The following is a 16384-nucleotide window of genomic DNA, read 5'->3' as shown; positions in this document are numbered from 1 at the left end:
CTCTCTCTCTCTCTCTCTCTATCCGTGTATGTGTGTATCTATCAAGTCTTTTTGTCCAATACGGTATTTCATCTGTCTTGGTGGTCACCCCTTCCTGGGTTTGTAAACAGATCTGATAGCATTTCTAATGTCTGACTGTGATCGTCTAATGATTTATATCTCCTCCTGACATGCATCTTTAAAAGGTTACTACTGCTGGTTGTTCTTCTGCCTTATATAAAGGAAGTGTTCACACAGTCATGACAAATAGTGTACATAACATTTAAGAATGGACTGTATACTGTTTCTACTACTACTACTACTACTACTACTACCAGAAACACTATTGCTAATGGTGTCTAAATAACAAAAACAACATAATAATAATAATAATAATAATAATAATAATAATAATAATAATAATAATAATAATAATAATAATAACAATAAAACAAACCATGGCAAAGAGATATACATTGGCCAGATTCATTTCAAAATAAGATGGAAGTCTTTCAGCTTATGTGTGATTTTACACAGCAAATTATCTTGAAGTAACTGGTTTCTTTGTGACTGTATTTCCAGATCCAATCATTTTCCAAAGTGTTTTTTGTTTGTTGTTTTAAAAAATTGTCATTTAATAATATGAATCAATCAGCAATTCAGCTTTTTACATATATATATTATTTATAAGCAGTGCAACTATCTATCTATCTATCTATCTATCTATCTATCTATCTATCTATCTATCTATATAAATACAATTATACTGAACAAGTGCATACATTGTCGTTGAAAAAAGGACATCCCAGTGATAAATTAAGGAAACGTTTTCTCGTTATACAGTGATTGGAATTGTATATAAATATACACACTGCAAAAAACAACGGTGCGATAGGAACAAGGCACATTCTGTTCAAGCACAAATTCGTATGCAATCATTTGTCTTGTATTGGAAAAGCTCAAAATGGAAGGGTGGTGTAATCGATACAAAAATTCAGCTTATTTAAGTGTAAAACCACAAAATGTGCTGATCGTTTTCAGAGTTTTTGTTATTGATACATAATAGATAACTGTATATACTTTTAAATACAAAATAATGTAATCCGCTCTTTTCGTCTTACAAAATATTAAGAAATCAATATTTACACCAGACTTACTTTTGCAAACACATGTATAAAAGGCCATTTGGCTTCTGAATCATTCGGGGAATGCAATCTTGACAGTTGCAAACAGGAATATCACATTGCATAGGACTAGCGGTGGACAGCAAATAATATCATTGTCTCTTACAAGACCATACACGAAAACACTGCCCTGGAAATGTGAAGAGGAGATTCTGCACAAAGAAATATAAAAATAAAAAAAGTAGAAAGCGATGAAAGAAAAAGGTTATTTCTCAGAGACTTCTTCCCTATAGTTTAATCTGGGCTCTTCACTTGAAATACTGTCCACTATAGAAGAAAGTCGGCGGAGGCTGCTGGAAGCCGAAGAATCAAGACCAGATCCTAAAAGAAAAGATAAAGAGTTTAAAGGTCTCACAAAACATGGTCAGAGAGAGAGAGAGAGAGAGAGAGAGAGAGAGAGATGTTACATTGAAGCACACTCTGTTACACTGTAATAGTCCAGGGTGAGTAACGCAGTTGCAGTGTGTGAGTAGTGCGCACCCACCTGCTCTGTGCTCCGCGTTGGCGGCGCAGTCTGAGGGACAGGTGTCTCTGCCGTACAGTGCGCTGGACACCTGCAGGCACAAATATACACATTTGTTATGTCCCCAGGTCTTAAAATGGCCAACTATCCTTTTAACTGTCAATGGGCAGAGACGCAGGTTACATTCTTGACACTGTGAAATGTGCTAGGGTAGAAGAGGGGAAAGAAAATAATAAAAAAAGATATATATATATATATATATAGTCTATGTATCCCGTACTTTTCCACGAAATGAAAAATGTGAATATATTGGTACATTTCTGCTTACATGATGGTCTTTGAGATTATAGCTAAATGGGTCCTTGTCCTGCATGTCGTCTTGCTGGTCCAGGGTGTGCAGAAGGTCCTGGAGCTTCTCAATGTAACTGATGGCGCTGCGCAGGATCTCCACTTTGGGCAGTCTCTGGCTGGGGTTTGGCACCGTCTTTTTCTTTAAGGCTTCAAAGGCTTCATTAATCTTCTTGAGCCGCCGTCTCTCCCTGAGAGTGGCTGCTTTCCTGCGGTCGGTCGGGGCAGACTTTCTCTTGCAGGTCTTGCAAGCCCAGATGAGGCACTGGCCCGCACAGTGCGCCTGCAGGCCCGGCGGCGCCAGGACGTGCTCTTCCCCGCTGCTGTCACAGCCCGTCTCGGATGTCACCTGGTCCTGGTCCTGGTCCTGGTCCTGGTCCTGGCCCGGGGACAGGGGCCCGTCACTCCCCTGGTACAGAGGGGACACCTCTGCCATTTCCAAGTGCTGCAGCGGGCCCGTATCCCCATCCAGGTAGCGCAAATCATTGAAAAAATAAGCATTGGTCTCAAAAAGGTCCATCATGGTGCTCTCGCCTTTGCGGCCTATGTGTGGGACAGAAGTGATATAAACCAGCAGGGCAGCTCCAGCTATGGCATTTAAATAGCCCGATGACACAAGTCACACGGCATATATATAGCAGGTGAAATTCAATCCCGCATTTAGCTGTCGCAGCGCATCAAACTCCTCATCTCACTGCGATGATTATCCGGGGGAACTACAACCAATAGGACACCATGCGCGTAAAGAAGAAATGCATGTTAGCACCACGCAATGAAAGGTGACACTCACTCCAGATAGATGACAGATGCCTTCAGTATGTATTCGACAGTCAAATGGCAGCCTACTGTACTTCTTCAAGAATGATATAGCGGTTTGGACTTTAAATGGGATGATGCTCTGTTAATTGGGTAGAATCCACAGGCCTACACATACAGCTCATTTAAATGCTTAATTGACCCCAATTAATGACGTCGCGATCGCTGCTGCTTGTCAGGACACTGCTACACTACTACCTCTTTTAGAGTCACCTTTAGAATATAGACACTGATATAAAAAAGTTGTCTGAATAGTTTCAAGTAAGATATACTATCATATTTGCTTATGCCTGTATGTTTTGTCCTGGATTAATATCTAATCAAACTATCAATCAATTTGTCAAATGCATTTTTGAAAATATATGCTTGAAATTAGGAAATTGACTGCTTTGCTTGATATAGACTACCACTAGACTAGAAGGCTACCTGCCTTTCTGACATATTTCCTTAAATGTAGTCTGATCCACTGACTGTCATGATATCGATCACAGAGCATTATAAAATATGAAAGGACGTTTCAGCAGTACAACCTTCCCTAAAGAATAGATTTACAGAAGTCCGGCATATATATCTTTGGCCACTATAAATATGATTGCATTTAATAGTGGTGGGGGAAAATGCAATACGTACACTCTTATAAAAGGGGGTCTAACTCCAACCACAGGATGCCAAATATAGGCCAACATCTCTTTAACAGCAAGGTAGCCTTTGTATCGGGTCATTTCCAGAACTTACATATTGTTAAAAGAACAAAAGAATACCATTATTTTTTCTTCTCCTGCCCTATCAATAAGATATCAATGAGATAAATACAGTGCTTTCCACCAGGAATTCTCCTATCATATTTGAAACTTAAAACGTTTTTTAAATGTTTATAAAGTTGACGTCATAATTGTCATGCACATTTTGTCTTTCCAGTGTTAATCAGTCATGCTTGATTGGCTGTTGTCTCATAAGTGATTTATAATTGTTTTATATATATGTGTACATGCAGTGATGCAGTTCAGGTTCTGCTCTTAAATCTAATTCTCTTTTTCGAAGCAAACAGTATTGAGCACCAGAGATGGGCAATTCAGGATTCCCCTTCAGATCTCCAGTTACCTTACTGTGGGTGGTTTGGTATAGCGGGTTAAATGGCAGGTGCCGTGGTGCCGTTGGCTGGGCCTCCAGTGATAAATGGATAGCGCTGTATAAACACTCAAGTTTTTTCAGGACAAGAAAACGAAATCCAGGCGCAGTGTACTAAAAGAAGGCAGTCACTGGGCAGATGGCAGAAAATGTCACCATAGTTGACTTTTCATATTGTTAGGGAAAGAGACAGAACAAATGCCAAAGAAGGTTGTGTGTGGAAATAAATCAAATGCTATCAGTTTTGTTTATGCAAATTGTGCTATTCAAAATATTGTGAACAAAATATATGTAATTATATTTCTACTGTTAAAACAAGTTATTAACAATAATATACTAGGATTTAATATTCATTCTTGGATTGCAAGCACAGTAGGCATTACTCTACTCCACGACTTGTGACCTTCCCTGCCCTTAAATTCTATATTTCTCTCTAAAGTGCTTGCTGGGGAGCATTAATAATTACCAGAGCTCATTCATAAATGTGAAATACTCCTGGGATTGACAACTGCCCATCTAGGACACTGGCCTCTTATTTATTCCTTTAATAGGACGATTCTGCTGCATCAGCTGCTGAAGTGATTTCAGAGGATTTGGCGCATTCTCCGCATAAAGCCTGCTTGACTGAACACTGGGACTATTTTAATATGGAGCGCTTGCAAAACCACTGTTGGCTTAGAGTGGATATGGAGCTGAGAAGCTATTGAGAAGGACAACAATGTGTTTGTATAATGAAAGCATGACCACAGCCTATTACTTTATATAAAAAAGGACAAAACAAGCTTGTCCGAATAATTATACTTGTAGATTGAAGACTGGATCCCTTTCAGTTTGAACACATATTAAACATGAAATCCTGTGAGTTCCTGATGATTATAACAGCTTAGGGACAAGAGCCACATGTGGTGCACAATTTAGTTTAAATTAGACACCAACTAAGTGAGCATGTTCGGACTTGTCTTATAAACAGACATACAGCACGGTTTTCAAAAGGGGTAGGAAGTAGGTCAGAGTGATTTTTAAAGACTGATTTATGTTACCAGATCAGTTAATAGATTTTAAAAGGTGCAGAAAACAAGAGATACAAAGAGATTTTCATCTTTATTATCCACGGATTTAAGTCAGTATATCACAGTATATTTAATCATTTCAATTTCCAACAAGGACTGAACTAACCTGCCCTCCTCCTTTGACACGCTATAACTAGCACTCATGCTGAACCCCAGTCAGTTATCATACCAACTAAATGTGTCAAAGCCATAGCGAGTCAGATATGACACACAGTGCTGAGGGGTGGATGCAACATATTTCAAACAATAGTCTAAATTCACTGAAATGTCTCTAAAGTTGAAAATGATTATATCAATGTAAGTCAATATAGGTACATATCCTTAGAAGATATATGCATACCTTAAGCAATAAAACATGATTAGCACTTAATTTTAAAATTATTTAAAATGTATTTTATTTTTAAATGGTATAAACATTATATGTTTGAAAGTTATGAAAGATATAACCCTTAATAAATTGTATGTAAAAACTCTGAAGATATATAAATAGTTAAATACCATCATCTTCAAAAGACTTCCACAAATAGAAACAGAAGTGTACATAAATACCTATGCCCGGGGCCATAAAGAGCCCAGGCAGTCACTCGGGGGCCACTCAAGTAAACACCATTTAACTCCATTCTGGAAAAACTGCTGCTGGTGGACAGATTTTCAGCCCTCAGAGATAAACAGCTGGGAAACATTCTTTTCAAAGAATAAGACAAGTGGCACATTTACTATTTAACATCTGTGTCGTTTTTTGGGTCTTAATGTATTTGGGATGTGTGGTTATGTTCCTATTAGTTTTATGTATTATTTTTTACGTACTGTAACTATACTCATGCAAAAGATGATTGTTCTGTTAAATGACTTCATGATTGCTAATCAAAGTTTTCTCACTTCATGTAGTGTTCACTCCCAAGCAAGTGCGAAGTGGGAAGCAAAGGGCCAGTTGAAAATGTCTTGTGAGTCTCTGAAGAGCTACTGTGTGCTCTGCAGCGAGAGATAAATCTCTGCCGTGTCAAGGGTTGACTGTTCAGCTGTTGGAGATCATGGGATCTCTCTGCCACAAAATATAGGGCTTAGGATACAGAGCAAAAGAACATATATTTAAATAGGGTTTATTGTGACAGTACTGAGAGTAATCCACAAGAAATTTCAACAACACAGAGGCCAAAATAACACTAAAGTCCATGAAAATTAGAGCCTTTACTTTACAAACAGAAATCCCTTATTTTCACCCAAAACACACACACACAAAATGCAATAAAATCCTGACAAATACCAGTTTGGCTTAATTTATCTTACAAAAAATACAATTATCTGAAGTAGGAAATACAAAGAGACTTTAAATTATCAGTGCAAGATCTTGCTTAAATACATATCATTTCATGTGCAAAAGGATTTTCATATTCTTTATTGTCTTTCTTATGCGATCTAGGGGTAGAAAAAAAGGCACAGCGGGGAACGATCAAGGGGAAAGCCTATGTACAGCGTTTTGGCCCCAGTGTCCATAGATGCGTGTTTAATTCTGAGCCTTCTCAATGTCATGACATGTGAAGGCAAAAGTCAAAAATAGCTGCTTTATAAACATAATCCTATTGTATGTAATATAATAATTACATCGTTGTTTCTTCCCACTCGAGTTCCACGTCACCTACAAGAGAAAACAAGATGCGTAAATACTTGCTGAAAGGAAATTTGCAGTGCAGCCAGCAGTTCGTGATAGTGTGTCGTAAGTGTGTAGTGGGATGACATCAGGTGGATGCGCACACAGCTGGAAAGTCGATCAGAAAGGTGCTGCACTGTAAAATTCTTCAAGCCAGACAATTCACGAATGTCACCCTTGGAAAGTGTCATTTTCCAGGTTGATCATGGCCGACTGAACTGGAAGACAGTTCCATTTACAGTGGGCTAATACACACTAACGCTAAGAAATATAAGACAAAATTCTCATCTGGTATGAAATATGAATCTGCCACTTATGCATGGATTTGATCAACACAATAAGAAAGCTTGGGTAATGATGGAAACCCAGGGATTTCAATACAGTTTCATAACAAGTTAAATAATGTACGGTGCCAGTGTAGTTGAAACCAGTAACATGAGTTGGACAGAACACAACAGCTCAGTGTGGACAGTGTCAACTGGACAACAGCAGATGCCATTTGGACTTAATGAGCTTCACCAGTTCAGCCTTTTTCCCATTTCAAATCCATAGCTGTGCTGCTTTGTGTCCCATGCGAATGTGTCGGAAATGTAATTGCACATAAATCTAGTGTGGAATCTGAACTGAAATCTGAGCATGAACTGTAATCAAATAATAGTGTACTCTATATTGTAAGAAAAATACATGATTACCTTCCATGGCATCCAAAGAGTCCATCTTTTCAAGAGAGGAGTAATTTACAAACCAAACAGATTGACTGTTCCCTTTACTTGACAAGAGATCGAGAGTACTCTGATGCAGAAACATGTACTGTGCCTGCATGGGAATCGAAGAAACCGCAAAATAAGAGCAGTGTATAGTAACGAGTCATTCTTGCATTCGTGTGTACTACACTTCATGATAACTTTTATAAGATAATTTTGTTTGTGCACGAAACATTGTAATCGAAGAGGCATTTCTTAAAGACTCAATACAGGGGAATGTTTTAGAATATATTTATATAGCTAATACTGCGAACAGTGGATCAGTGTCAGTTGATTAGAGATGTAATCTGATCAGATGTAATATGCACAGGAGAAAATACATTTAAAAAACAGGCTATTAAAAGCTTCTTTGATGATGCTCAGGGTATTTGATTATGGGGACTGTGTGACTCAAACACATAAACCAGGTGGAATTGTTCTTACCAAGTTTTGCACCATACACATCCTCTCACTGCGCAGCTCTGCAACAAGGCCGTAAATGTCCACAAAATCATGGTCTCTCACGTGTTGTATGAGGTGATCTAAAGCGATAAACACCCCTGTGCGACCCACTCCAGCACTGAAAATAAAATAAATTAGTAAAAAAACAACATTATCCTGAAAAGTTATGGACAGTGTCAACATGTCTCTTAATAAACGATATATGAGCCTTGAGAAGCCAAACATCACATATTTGAATGTTTATTCGACTTTATTCTACTATTCAACTTGAATGGGAAACTGTTTCACCTCAGTCCCTCTGCATACACACTGCTGGTCAAAAGTTTTTGAATACCCTAATTTCTCCAGTTTTTATAGAAATGTATGCATTTTAATGTCTCAGTCTATTCTTTCTAAAGTTCTTCCCAACACTGTTGCAGACGTTTCCAATAATGTGTTGCAGTTGTAGGTTGCTTTTTCTTTCACCCTTCTGTCCAGTTCATCCCATTATCTTGATGTAGGATGAACCCCTGACCAACTAGGTGTATACCAGAGGGTAATGCATGGTGCTGCAAAATGCTGTGGTAGCCGTTTTGGTTTAGGGTGCCACTCACTCTCCATCCAGCAGAAGAGCCCCAGGCCATCACCTCCTCCATGTTTGACAGTTGCTGTCACACTGAGGAACCATCCTTCCACCTACTCGGCGGCGTACAAAAAAACCCGAAGATTTCAAATTTTGATTCATCAGTCCATAAGACCTTCTTCCAGTCTTCAGTAATCCACTGGCGGTGCTTCATGGTCCAGGCCGGCCTCTTTTTCTTATTTTGCCATCTTAGCAATGGCTTTCTTACTGCCACTCGACCTGTCAAACCTGCAGCTCAAAGTCTTCTCTTCACAGCTGAAACTTGCTTGCCTCTCACACAAACTGTTCACTCTCAGAAACTTGTCTTCTGATTGTGTTGTTGCTTTGGGTCTGCCAGACCTCTTCCTGTCAGAATTTCCTCCAGTTTCCAAGTGCCTTTTGATGGTGTAGGAAACCGTACTTAACAACTGTGCTTAAATTTCAATAAAAACTGGAAAAATTGGGGTGTTCTAAAACTTTTGACCGGTAGTGTACACAAATGAAAGCAATATATGTTAATTTGATCATAATAATTATGCATTAGCTTACCTGCAGTGCACCACTATAGTCGTGTTGTCATGGGCTCTGTTTGCTCGAATAAATTTAACAAATTGGATGAGTGCAGTGCTGGATTCAGGCACTCCATGCTCTGGCCAAGATGTGAAATTGAAATGATTTACCACCATGTAATCACCATGCTGGAACCAAAGCAAAACAAAAACCACAATCAAGGTAAATCTGGATTATTGAAAAGACTATCTGGATTTAATTTGACTTGTTATTTTGCCACCTACCCTTTCAACTTTGAGGACCCGAATGGTCCAGTCTGGATGGACATCTTCGGCCAGTTTGGTGATCACGATGTCTCCAAACACTGTCACTGGTTTATTGTCTTCAGGCCAGTACTGGTGACATCTGATCTATAAGAAGGGGCAGTGAAGGCTTTATGAACCGCAAGATGACAGAAAAAATGATGTTCCTCCACTTTGTTAATTACTTTTCAACAACTTACTCTGCCTTTCTCGAAACACTGCGTCAGCATGGCGATTGTCCTGGTTCGTGTTTCCCAGATCATCCTCCAAAAATCTGCCACCGTGCCTGGTAATGGGCCTTGAGTGGCGATGAACTCATTGGGACACAGATAGCCCTGTGACACAGTGAAGCAATGGGAGAGCAGGATATAAACAAGGATATAAACAGAGCAGAGGATAGAGCAGAGGAATAGGTATACAGTAAGAAGTATTATTTTGTGAAGTGAAGGCTGACGGGAGGAAAATGAATACACTGTCCTTTACTGAGATGAGACTGCAGTGAAGTGGAATCACAGGTATTCAGAATCACAAACAAACAGGAAACAATTCAGCTTTTTTACAGTCTATGGACACTTCTCGATTGATGCCCAAGGAGAAATTTGAAAAGGTATTTTAAACGTGAGTAATCAAGGTATTCCAAAAACAAAAACAAAAAAAAGTTCCCTCCTTATATATCACATACTGACTGTAGTTTCGCTATAATGAAGGGAGATTACATTTCAGGAGATAAAAATACACACGACAATACCCAGAGTGATGATGCTGGGCATGACACAGCTGAAATGGAAAAAGCCCCTCAGAAGTCACAAGATGCCCCCCAGGACATTCCACTACATATCTATCTGTCAGCCCTTAAGGCAAGCGGCTTCACTTGGGTGGCTTATGTCACTGTAGTTACAAGACATTCTGACAGACAGATCTAGCAAGCGGCAATTGTTGACATTATATTGGCCAAACGGAGAATGTGATGACTGGTTTGGTGTATCAACAGGGAGGGATGTGTTCTCAACCATCTATTATTTTGAACATTACCTTACAATGTAAACTTTAATTACTGTAAACATTATAGTGTAAAACTGAACAGCAATACAGAGAATTGAAAGATCAGGATCACAGACAAATAAATACACATTGACTGCCTGGGAAATCTTACCTCTCTGGGTTTTTGCTTTAGAAAGCTTTCAAAACATATATATATATATATATATATCAATAATACTTTTGTACTTACAGACACATAACTGGCATTGATGTAATCGGATCCCGGTACACCAGCTTCAGACATAAGCTTGACACGGTTGTTGTTATCTAGGACCCAAACATGAAGTAAAAATGAATACTGTACTGTATTTGAACTGGTTGTAGGTGTTTCACATTACACTGTTATAAGAGCTAAATGTATCTCTATATATTCAAAGCAAAACTATTTCAGGAGGATTTTTTAAATTCAAGATTGTAAGCTTTTTTCCACATTTCAGTATTCCACTGTTTACATTTGACACTTTCAATGCAATTCCCTAAAGAACTGATGTGTGAAATTCAAGCTCGTTGTCTGCAGGGAATAATACTGTGCTACCCATGTGTGGTAAACAGGTCAATGCAAATATTTATAAAGTAAATATGAGAATACTCCACAAAATATGAATATAAGGAGTTTGAGAGAATATCTGAAAAAACAAACAAAGACAAACTAAAGAATCTCAGTGATGTGTGCCATTCCTGTCTTTTCCTCACACCACAGTCTCTGCCTTTTCAAAATGACCCCCATTACTACAGTATAGCAGCTGCTGAAACATGTTTACTGCAAACAGGCACCATCTTATGCCTGCTTCCAATGAAGGACAATTTTCCCAATGTACCTTTGGAAATTGTAATAACAGGAATTCAGTAGTCAATTTATGGTTGTCAGCTGCATTTGAAAATAAGAACTGCCTGTATATCTCCCGCCTGAAGTTCATTTGTTTCTGTCAAGTTTTCACCTTTCAAGAGCAACAATTTTCATTCTTTCAAGTGATACTCAAATTTACAAAAAGCTTTAACAAACCATGATTGATTCATATCCAACATGGCTCAGTGTAATAATGAGTCAGACCTGGTTTATGCCTTTCATAGTTCATCATTAAAACTACCCATTTGAATTCTCTCAAGCACAGTCAAATATGATTACATTTGCTTTCTTGTGTAGAATGTACAGTATTTTTTATGAGTCTTTTATAATAATTCAAAATCAGCAAGGAAATCCTTTGTTTTTACTCAAGGTGTAAACCAGACCCTAGATATAGTGTTTGTTTGTGGGATATGATGGTAGTTACTTTAAAGTGGGCCGATTAACATGAGAGCCATTGGTTCCTGGCTTTGGATCTGATTGTGAAAAAGGACCCCGGATCAGCACCGACAGCTGCTCAAAAAAGTTAAGATCATAGACTGTAGTTACATTACCAGAGGAATGTCAGACCCTCCTGCTCTCACATCATGGCTAATGCTTAAAAAAACAAAGGCACTTCTTCCCTCATTAACCGAGAAATTAAGTACTGATAACTGGAGAGACAGACTCCTGCCTCCAGTGATAGCATCTTAGAGCTCAAAGGCTGACTGATCTCACCCTTTTCAAGTGTACTGTAGATGGAAAAAGATACAACCCTCTGTTGGTTAGATCCATCACCCCTGCACATATTACATTGAGGTAAAAGGCAGCTTTTTAATGATGGCAATTTCAGATCAGTTATATTTGGGGTTCACTGTTTTAAAATAATTAGAGCTCAAACTGAAAGGTCAACGTCAGTGAAGTGCCGTTTACAAATGTCATTTCATTTCAGCTGCTGTGTCTCAGACAAGAGCCCAGTCCTCTCCTGCTGTACATACAGGGCTTGATGTTTGTGAAGCGGTTCTTGGACCTGTTCCAGGGTAAGTCGGCGTCTGATGTTGCGAGGTCTTGAAGGAGCTTTGGAAGTTCCTGAAAAATATTGAACACCAGTAAGTACAACAAGGCACACAATACACAGATGCTTGTCTTTTTTTCGCAAGACCATCAAAGGGTGGTTTTGCATAGTGGCCATCACCTCACTGTCATAAATCTTAAACACACATCAGTGCGGCTGAACTGACCACAAAGTGTTCCCCAACATTAGCTTTATTTTAGATATGCTTCCTATTATATGAATTTGACATTTCTTCTCATTCAATTTTTCCTGTGATGAATTGAATTCCTATAAACACAGTGATGGATTGGCAGCACCATTCTCTGTATTTATCCACTGGTCAGTCCTGTTGAGGCAGCAGTAATGGCCTTCTTCTAAATAAACCTCCCTTTTCCAGCACATTCACATTACCCTTGACCTGAAGGGACCACCCTCTCTCGTTCTAAAGGTGAAAGGCTAATCTCCTCTCCATGCTCATTCAGACCCAGATCTCTTCAAAACAGAGTGCTACTTAGGGCAAATTGCATGAAGGTTTGGTGCGACCGACTACTGTCCACTTCTCACACCTCCTCCCCCAAGATTGAAGAGTTACAACTACGGACTCATTCACATTATAACATCTGTACAAATATTGTATACCTATGTGTGCATGTATGTATTTATTTATGTATATATATAGTTTATTTATTTTAATAATGACAAAATACAGAGTATGGAAAATATTCGAATCAAGATTAAATGGTGTATCTGCAGAAGGTCAACATGTTTGTGTTGAGGTGAGAAAACAAGTCAACAGGTGGCTAATCCATATCAAAGATCACCCGGCTTTCACTCCATTAACTGCTGGACTGCAGTTCTGCCCTGCCTGCCTTGCAGTATTAAAGTGACAGAATACAGACTCCTGATCTATATTCAATGAGATCATTAAACTGAACTCAATCAATGGAGTTAACTCTTGCCTGTTAATTAGTAAGTTATCAAGTGTTTAGAATAATGTAGGTTCGATCTGCATATATGTTTAGTTTATTATCATGATGAAAAACAAACCCTTCTCTCTCAAGTCTCCTTCAAAAGGGTATTGGAGGATTATAACATTACGTATGATTTTATGACCATCATAAAGCAGTAGGAAACACTATTCATCAGCCGATGGCTTATTATTGTTTGCTGAAAACTGTAATACAAGATTCAGTTTCTATTACAGTGAAAACTGGCTTCTGGATTCTTAAAAGAAAAACAATGAGCATTCAAAAGTTAAATCACAGGGTCCAAAAGAAACTAACTGGAGCTTGATGAATGGGCTGACTCCAGAAGTGTGGCGGTTTTATACTCCCAGCCTGTGTAATTACTTATGATGGCTTTGTAATATTGAAACAACAGACATTGCAGTCAGTTGAGAGGAAGACATAATACGATAGCCATAAAACTGCTGTCGGTAAAGCATTCAGTAATAGCTGCTATAGAACTGTACAGTGCAATTCGTTTGATATATTATACCAAATTTATATATATAAAGATTTTCACTGAAGCCAAAAGACTTAAAAGACTTACACATGTATGTGTCCAACTACTATCATAAGCATATTATTTCATAAAATATCAATCACATTGGTTTCAAGATTAAATCTTTCAACACGTATTACTAACCTTATATGGAGACCGACATATATTGTAACCATCCATAAACCCATGCACCATCTAAGCTGGTTGATTAATTTAATCCATATTATCTGTGAGCTGCTCTAGATGTTCATGTTAAATGTAGGAATAATGCTGGTCTCAAATCGTTATAGGTAAACAAGTAAAATATGTGGACGAAAATCTAAATGTAAATAGTTGAACAAACAGACAATGCTACCAACATTAGTTATGCATTTCAAACTGCATGTTTTTTTAAGATAAATGGCCTAAATCAAGTAGTACTCATTACGTCATATTAGTAGAAGCAGCATTTAAGGAATAAAACCACAATATTCATTATCAGGTTCATTCCCAAATAAAGCCACACTCCTGCAGTTAGTAACGTGGGGAGGTGTGTGGATCCCCTTCACTGACACACTTGTGAGTTATTCTGAACAGGTTGCCGTACGAAGCGAAGAACAAAAATGAGTGTAACTTTACTATCCAAACAATGAGACTGGTAATTGGGTATTGATTATCAATGGTCGCATTCTCGGTGGTCTTGCCCGGGTGAAATGGACATGACATGTGACATGTGGAATGAACATTGTTTTGTAACAACTGCTGGTTACATACCGAAAATTCCTCCTGAAACTTTGTGTTGTCATTACTGCACAGGTCCTCAACATGTTGAAGGAATGATTTCTTGTTAACAGGTCTAAAAACAAACAAAGGAAACAAATAGGATCAGCTGTCTTGAGACCCAAGTGCACTTGAAATGCATGTTACGATGGAGAACTGTCATACCCTTACAATGCAGTCCTAACACTTTAGTAAAATACATAATCACAAATGGTACAATAAGTACAATTATCAAATATTATAAACAAAATATATAAAAATATCAGTATTGTCCTATTTACATATTCAGAAATACGTAAACCAAACTACAAAATTACTAAATTCTACTATGGAATAGTTAATTTAAGATACAGATCTAACTGCAAATGAGGACAAAGACATTGATGATGAACTTTCAATATTTATTGTGCATTTAACCCACGTGAAACCATCCTCAGATCTGAATAATTCCCTCTCAAAATACAGATGTACAACTGCAATGTATGATTTCAAATCACCAAGTCAAATCAATTAAAATAATAGTTTTTCTTATTGTGTCAATGTGGTGCACTATTATTACCCTGACTGACCTAGAATCAGTATTTGGAGTATTGCTGAAGAAATATATGTAACTTATGCGTAAATCTGTTACATTAATTTAATGCATTTATCTACAGCAGTCATCCAATTAATTTATAAAAGCTTCAAGAGAATAGTACTTAAGCAGATCATTTCAGAAATCAGTGATAGTAATAGCTGTGTTTTTAAGGCAGACGTGTTTCTAATAAAACAAATATACTTCATTATTATTTCATTCTAATAAAAAAATAAGCAAAAGCACATGCGCTGAACAATCACAGTGCTTTGTTTAATTGTACACATCTCTTAAAACTTTTATTAAATTCAGTTAAAAATTAATCAGTTCTTTGCTTTGAAGGTCAAGATTGCTGCCACTGATTCTCTGAAACGAGAATCTGTGATATACTGTATGCCACTTTATATTTTAAGCTCTTTTCACTGCTGTAAATGCCATCCCTTGTTTAGTGAGTAGCATATAAAGTAAAAAAAGAAATATAAAGTAGTGACCTCACTGCTTAATTATGATATGCTTCCTGCACCCCAAGGAGTTTAAACATCCCTGTATTATTTCCCAAGCTAAAACACAGACATTCAGGCTTCACCCCAGAGAGACGGAGGGCCTTTCTCCAGTTACCATACGATTAGTCATACCCTTATGATTTATACTAAGTTTGCTTGCAGGCCTAAGAAATGGACCCCCAAAATCGTCACACTTTCACACTAAAACAACACAACAAAAACAATGCATGAGAAGAAGCACACAGAGAAATCTTCAACCAACTTACTTGAGCGACTTTCTATAACTGAGAAGCCTGAAATAGAGTTCACAGAAAACAGAAGTGAAATAAAGCAAAATAATATAATTTTGAAAGTATTTGTGCCTTGTTATTTTTGTTAAAGAAAAATAGCAACACATGTGTATGGTCTTCAGTACCAGTTGCATTTCTCTCTTTAAAAAATATTATTAATGATAGAATATGCATATTATATCTGCTATTGAAAACATCGCACATAAATGCATCAGAGAGGAGCATGAATTGTGTTCGAGTATCCTTACACCATCATGTGCACATATACTAATGCACAGATATTCCTGAAGTACTGCAGCAGTGAGTTTAGATGGCCGGTCACTCAAACGACAGTGGGGTGGTCTTTTCTGAGATGATGGAGAAGCACAAAGCCAATGGTGGTCTCTTCAACGCTGCCCACTTAAGACCAGTGTCTAGGCAGTGCCAGAATGCATGATGACCAACACAAATGCTTTACATTTTGTGTTCATGCTCTGTTACATCTTAACAAGGATTAATAATGTATACAACTGGAAAACTCATACTTCTATAAGACATATAACAAGTGAAACCATTCTCATTTGGCAATTGAACCCATTTTGTT

The 16384-nt window shown here is 37.9% G+C and overlaps 2 protein-coding genes across 3 annotated transcripts in view; both read right to left on the bottom strand.

Moving 5' to 3' along the window:
* Nucleotides 1-678: 678 nt before the first annotated feature.
* myf6 (myogenic factor 6) lies at nt 679-2764 on the bottom strand. Its single transcript, XM_066723782.1, has 3 exons — nt 1955-2764; nt 1648-1717; nt 679-1484 (listed from the first exon to the last, which is right to left on the bottom strand). The coding sequence occupies exons 1-3, from the start codon at nt 2495-2497 to the stop codon at nt 1369-1371; spliced, it is 729 nt and encodes a 242-aa protein (XP_066579879.1). The 5' UTR covers nt 2498-2764; the 3' UTR covers nt 679-1368.
* A 3335-nt stretch (nt 2765-6099) lies between these two features.
* Nucleotides 6100-16384, bottom strand: part of ptprq (protein tyrosine phosphatase receptor type Q) — a 60113-nt gene continuing 49828 nt past the window's right edge. The window contains exons 41-50 of one of the 2 annotated variants that reach the window (XM_066723778.1): nt 15778-15804; nt 14429-14510; nt 12117-12207; nt 10486-10562; nt 9455-9589; nt 9237-9362; nt 8992-9140; nt 7824-7959; nt 7329-7452; nt 6100-6624 (exon numbers count right to left, since the gene is read on the bottom strand). In XM_066723778.1, the coding sequence (XP_066579875.1) occupies nt 6587-6624; nt 7329-7452; nt 7824-7959; nt 8992-9140; nt 9237-9362; nt 9455-9589; nt 10486-10562; nt 12117-12207; nt 14429-14510; nt 15778-15804 (985 nt within the window). In that variant the 3' untranslated portion in view covers nt 6100-6586. The remainder of the gene's footprint in view (nt 6625-7328; nt 7453-7823; nt 7960-8991; nt 9141-9236; nt 9363-9454; nt 9590-10485; nt 10563-12116; nt 12208-14428; nt 14511-15777; nt 15805-16384) is intronic. The other variant, XM_066723779.1, reaches the window with a different exon arrangement.

This window comes from Amia ocellicauda, chromosome 15 (genome assembly GCF_036373705.1).
Source record: "Amia ocellicauda isolate fAmiCal2 chromosome 15, fAmiCal2.hap1, whole genome shotgun sequence".
Taxonomy (NCBI): Eukaryota; Metazoa; Chordata; class Actinopteri; order Amiiformes; family Amiidae; genus Amia; species Amia ocellicauda.
This window is presented reverse-complemented; position numbering and strand designations above follow the sequence as displayed.

Coding starts and splice junctions, on each gene's coding strand:
- myf6 (XM_066723782.1), bottom strand. CDS start 2,497: ATGATGGACCTTTTTGAGACCAATGCTTATTTTTTCAATGATTTGCGC. Junction 1,718..1,954: donor ATAATCTCAAAGACCATCAT/GTAAGCAGAAAT, acceptor TTGTGCCTGCAG/GTGTCCAGCGCACTGTACGG. Junction 1,485..1,647: donor CAACGCGGAGCACAGAGCAG/GTGGGTGCGCAC, acceptor CTTTTCTTTTAG/GATCTGGTCTTGATTCTTCG.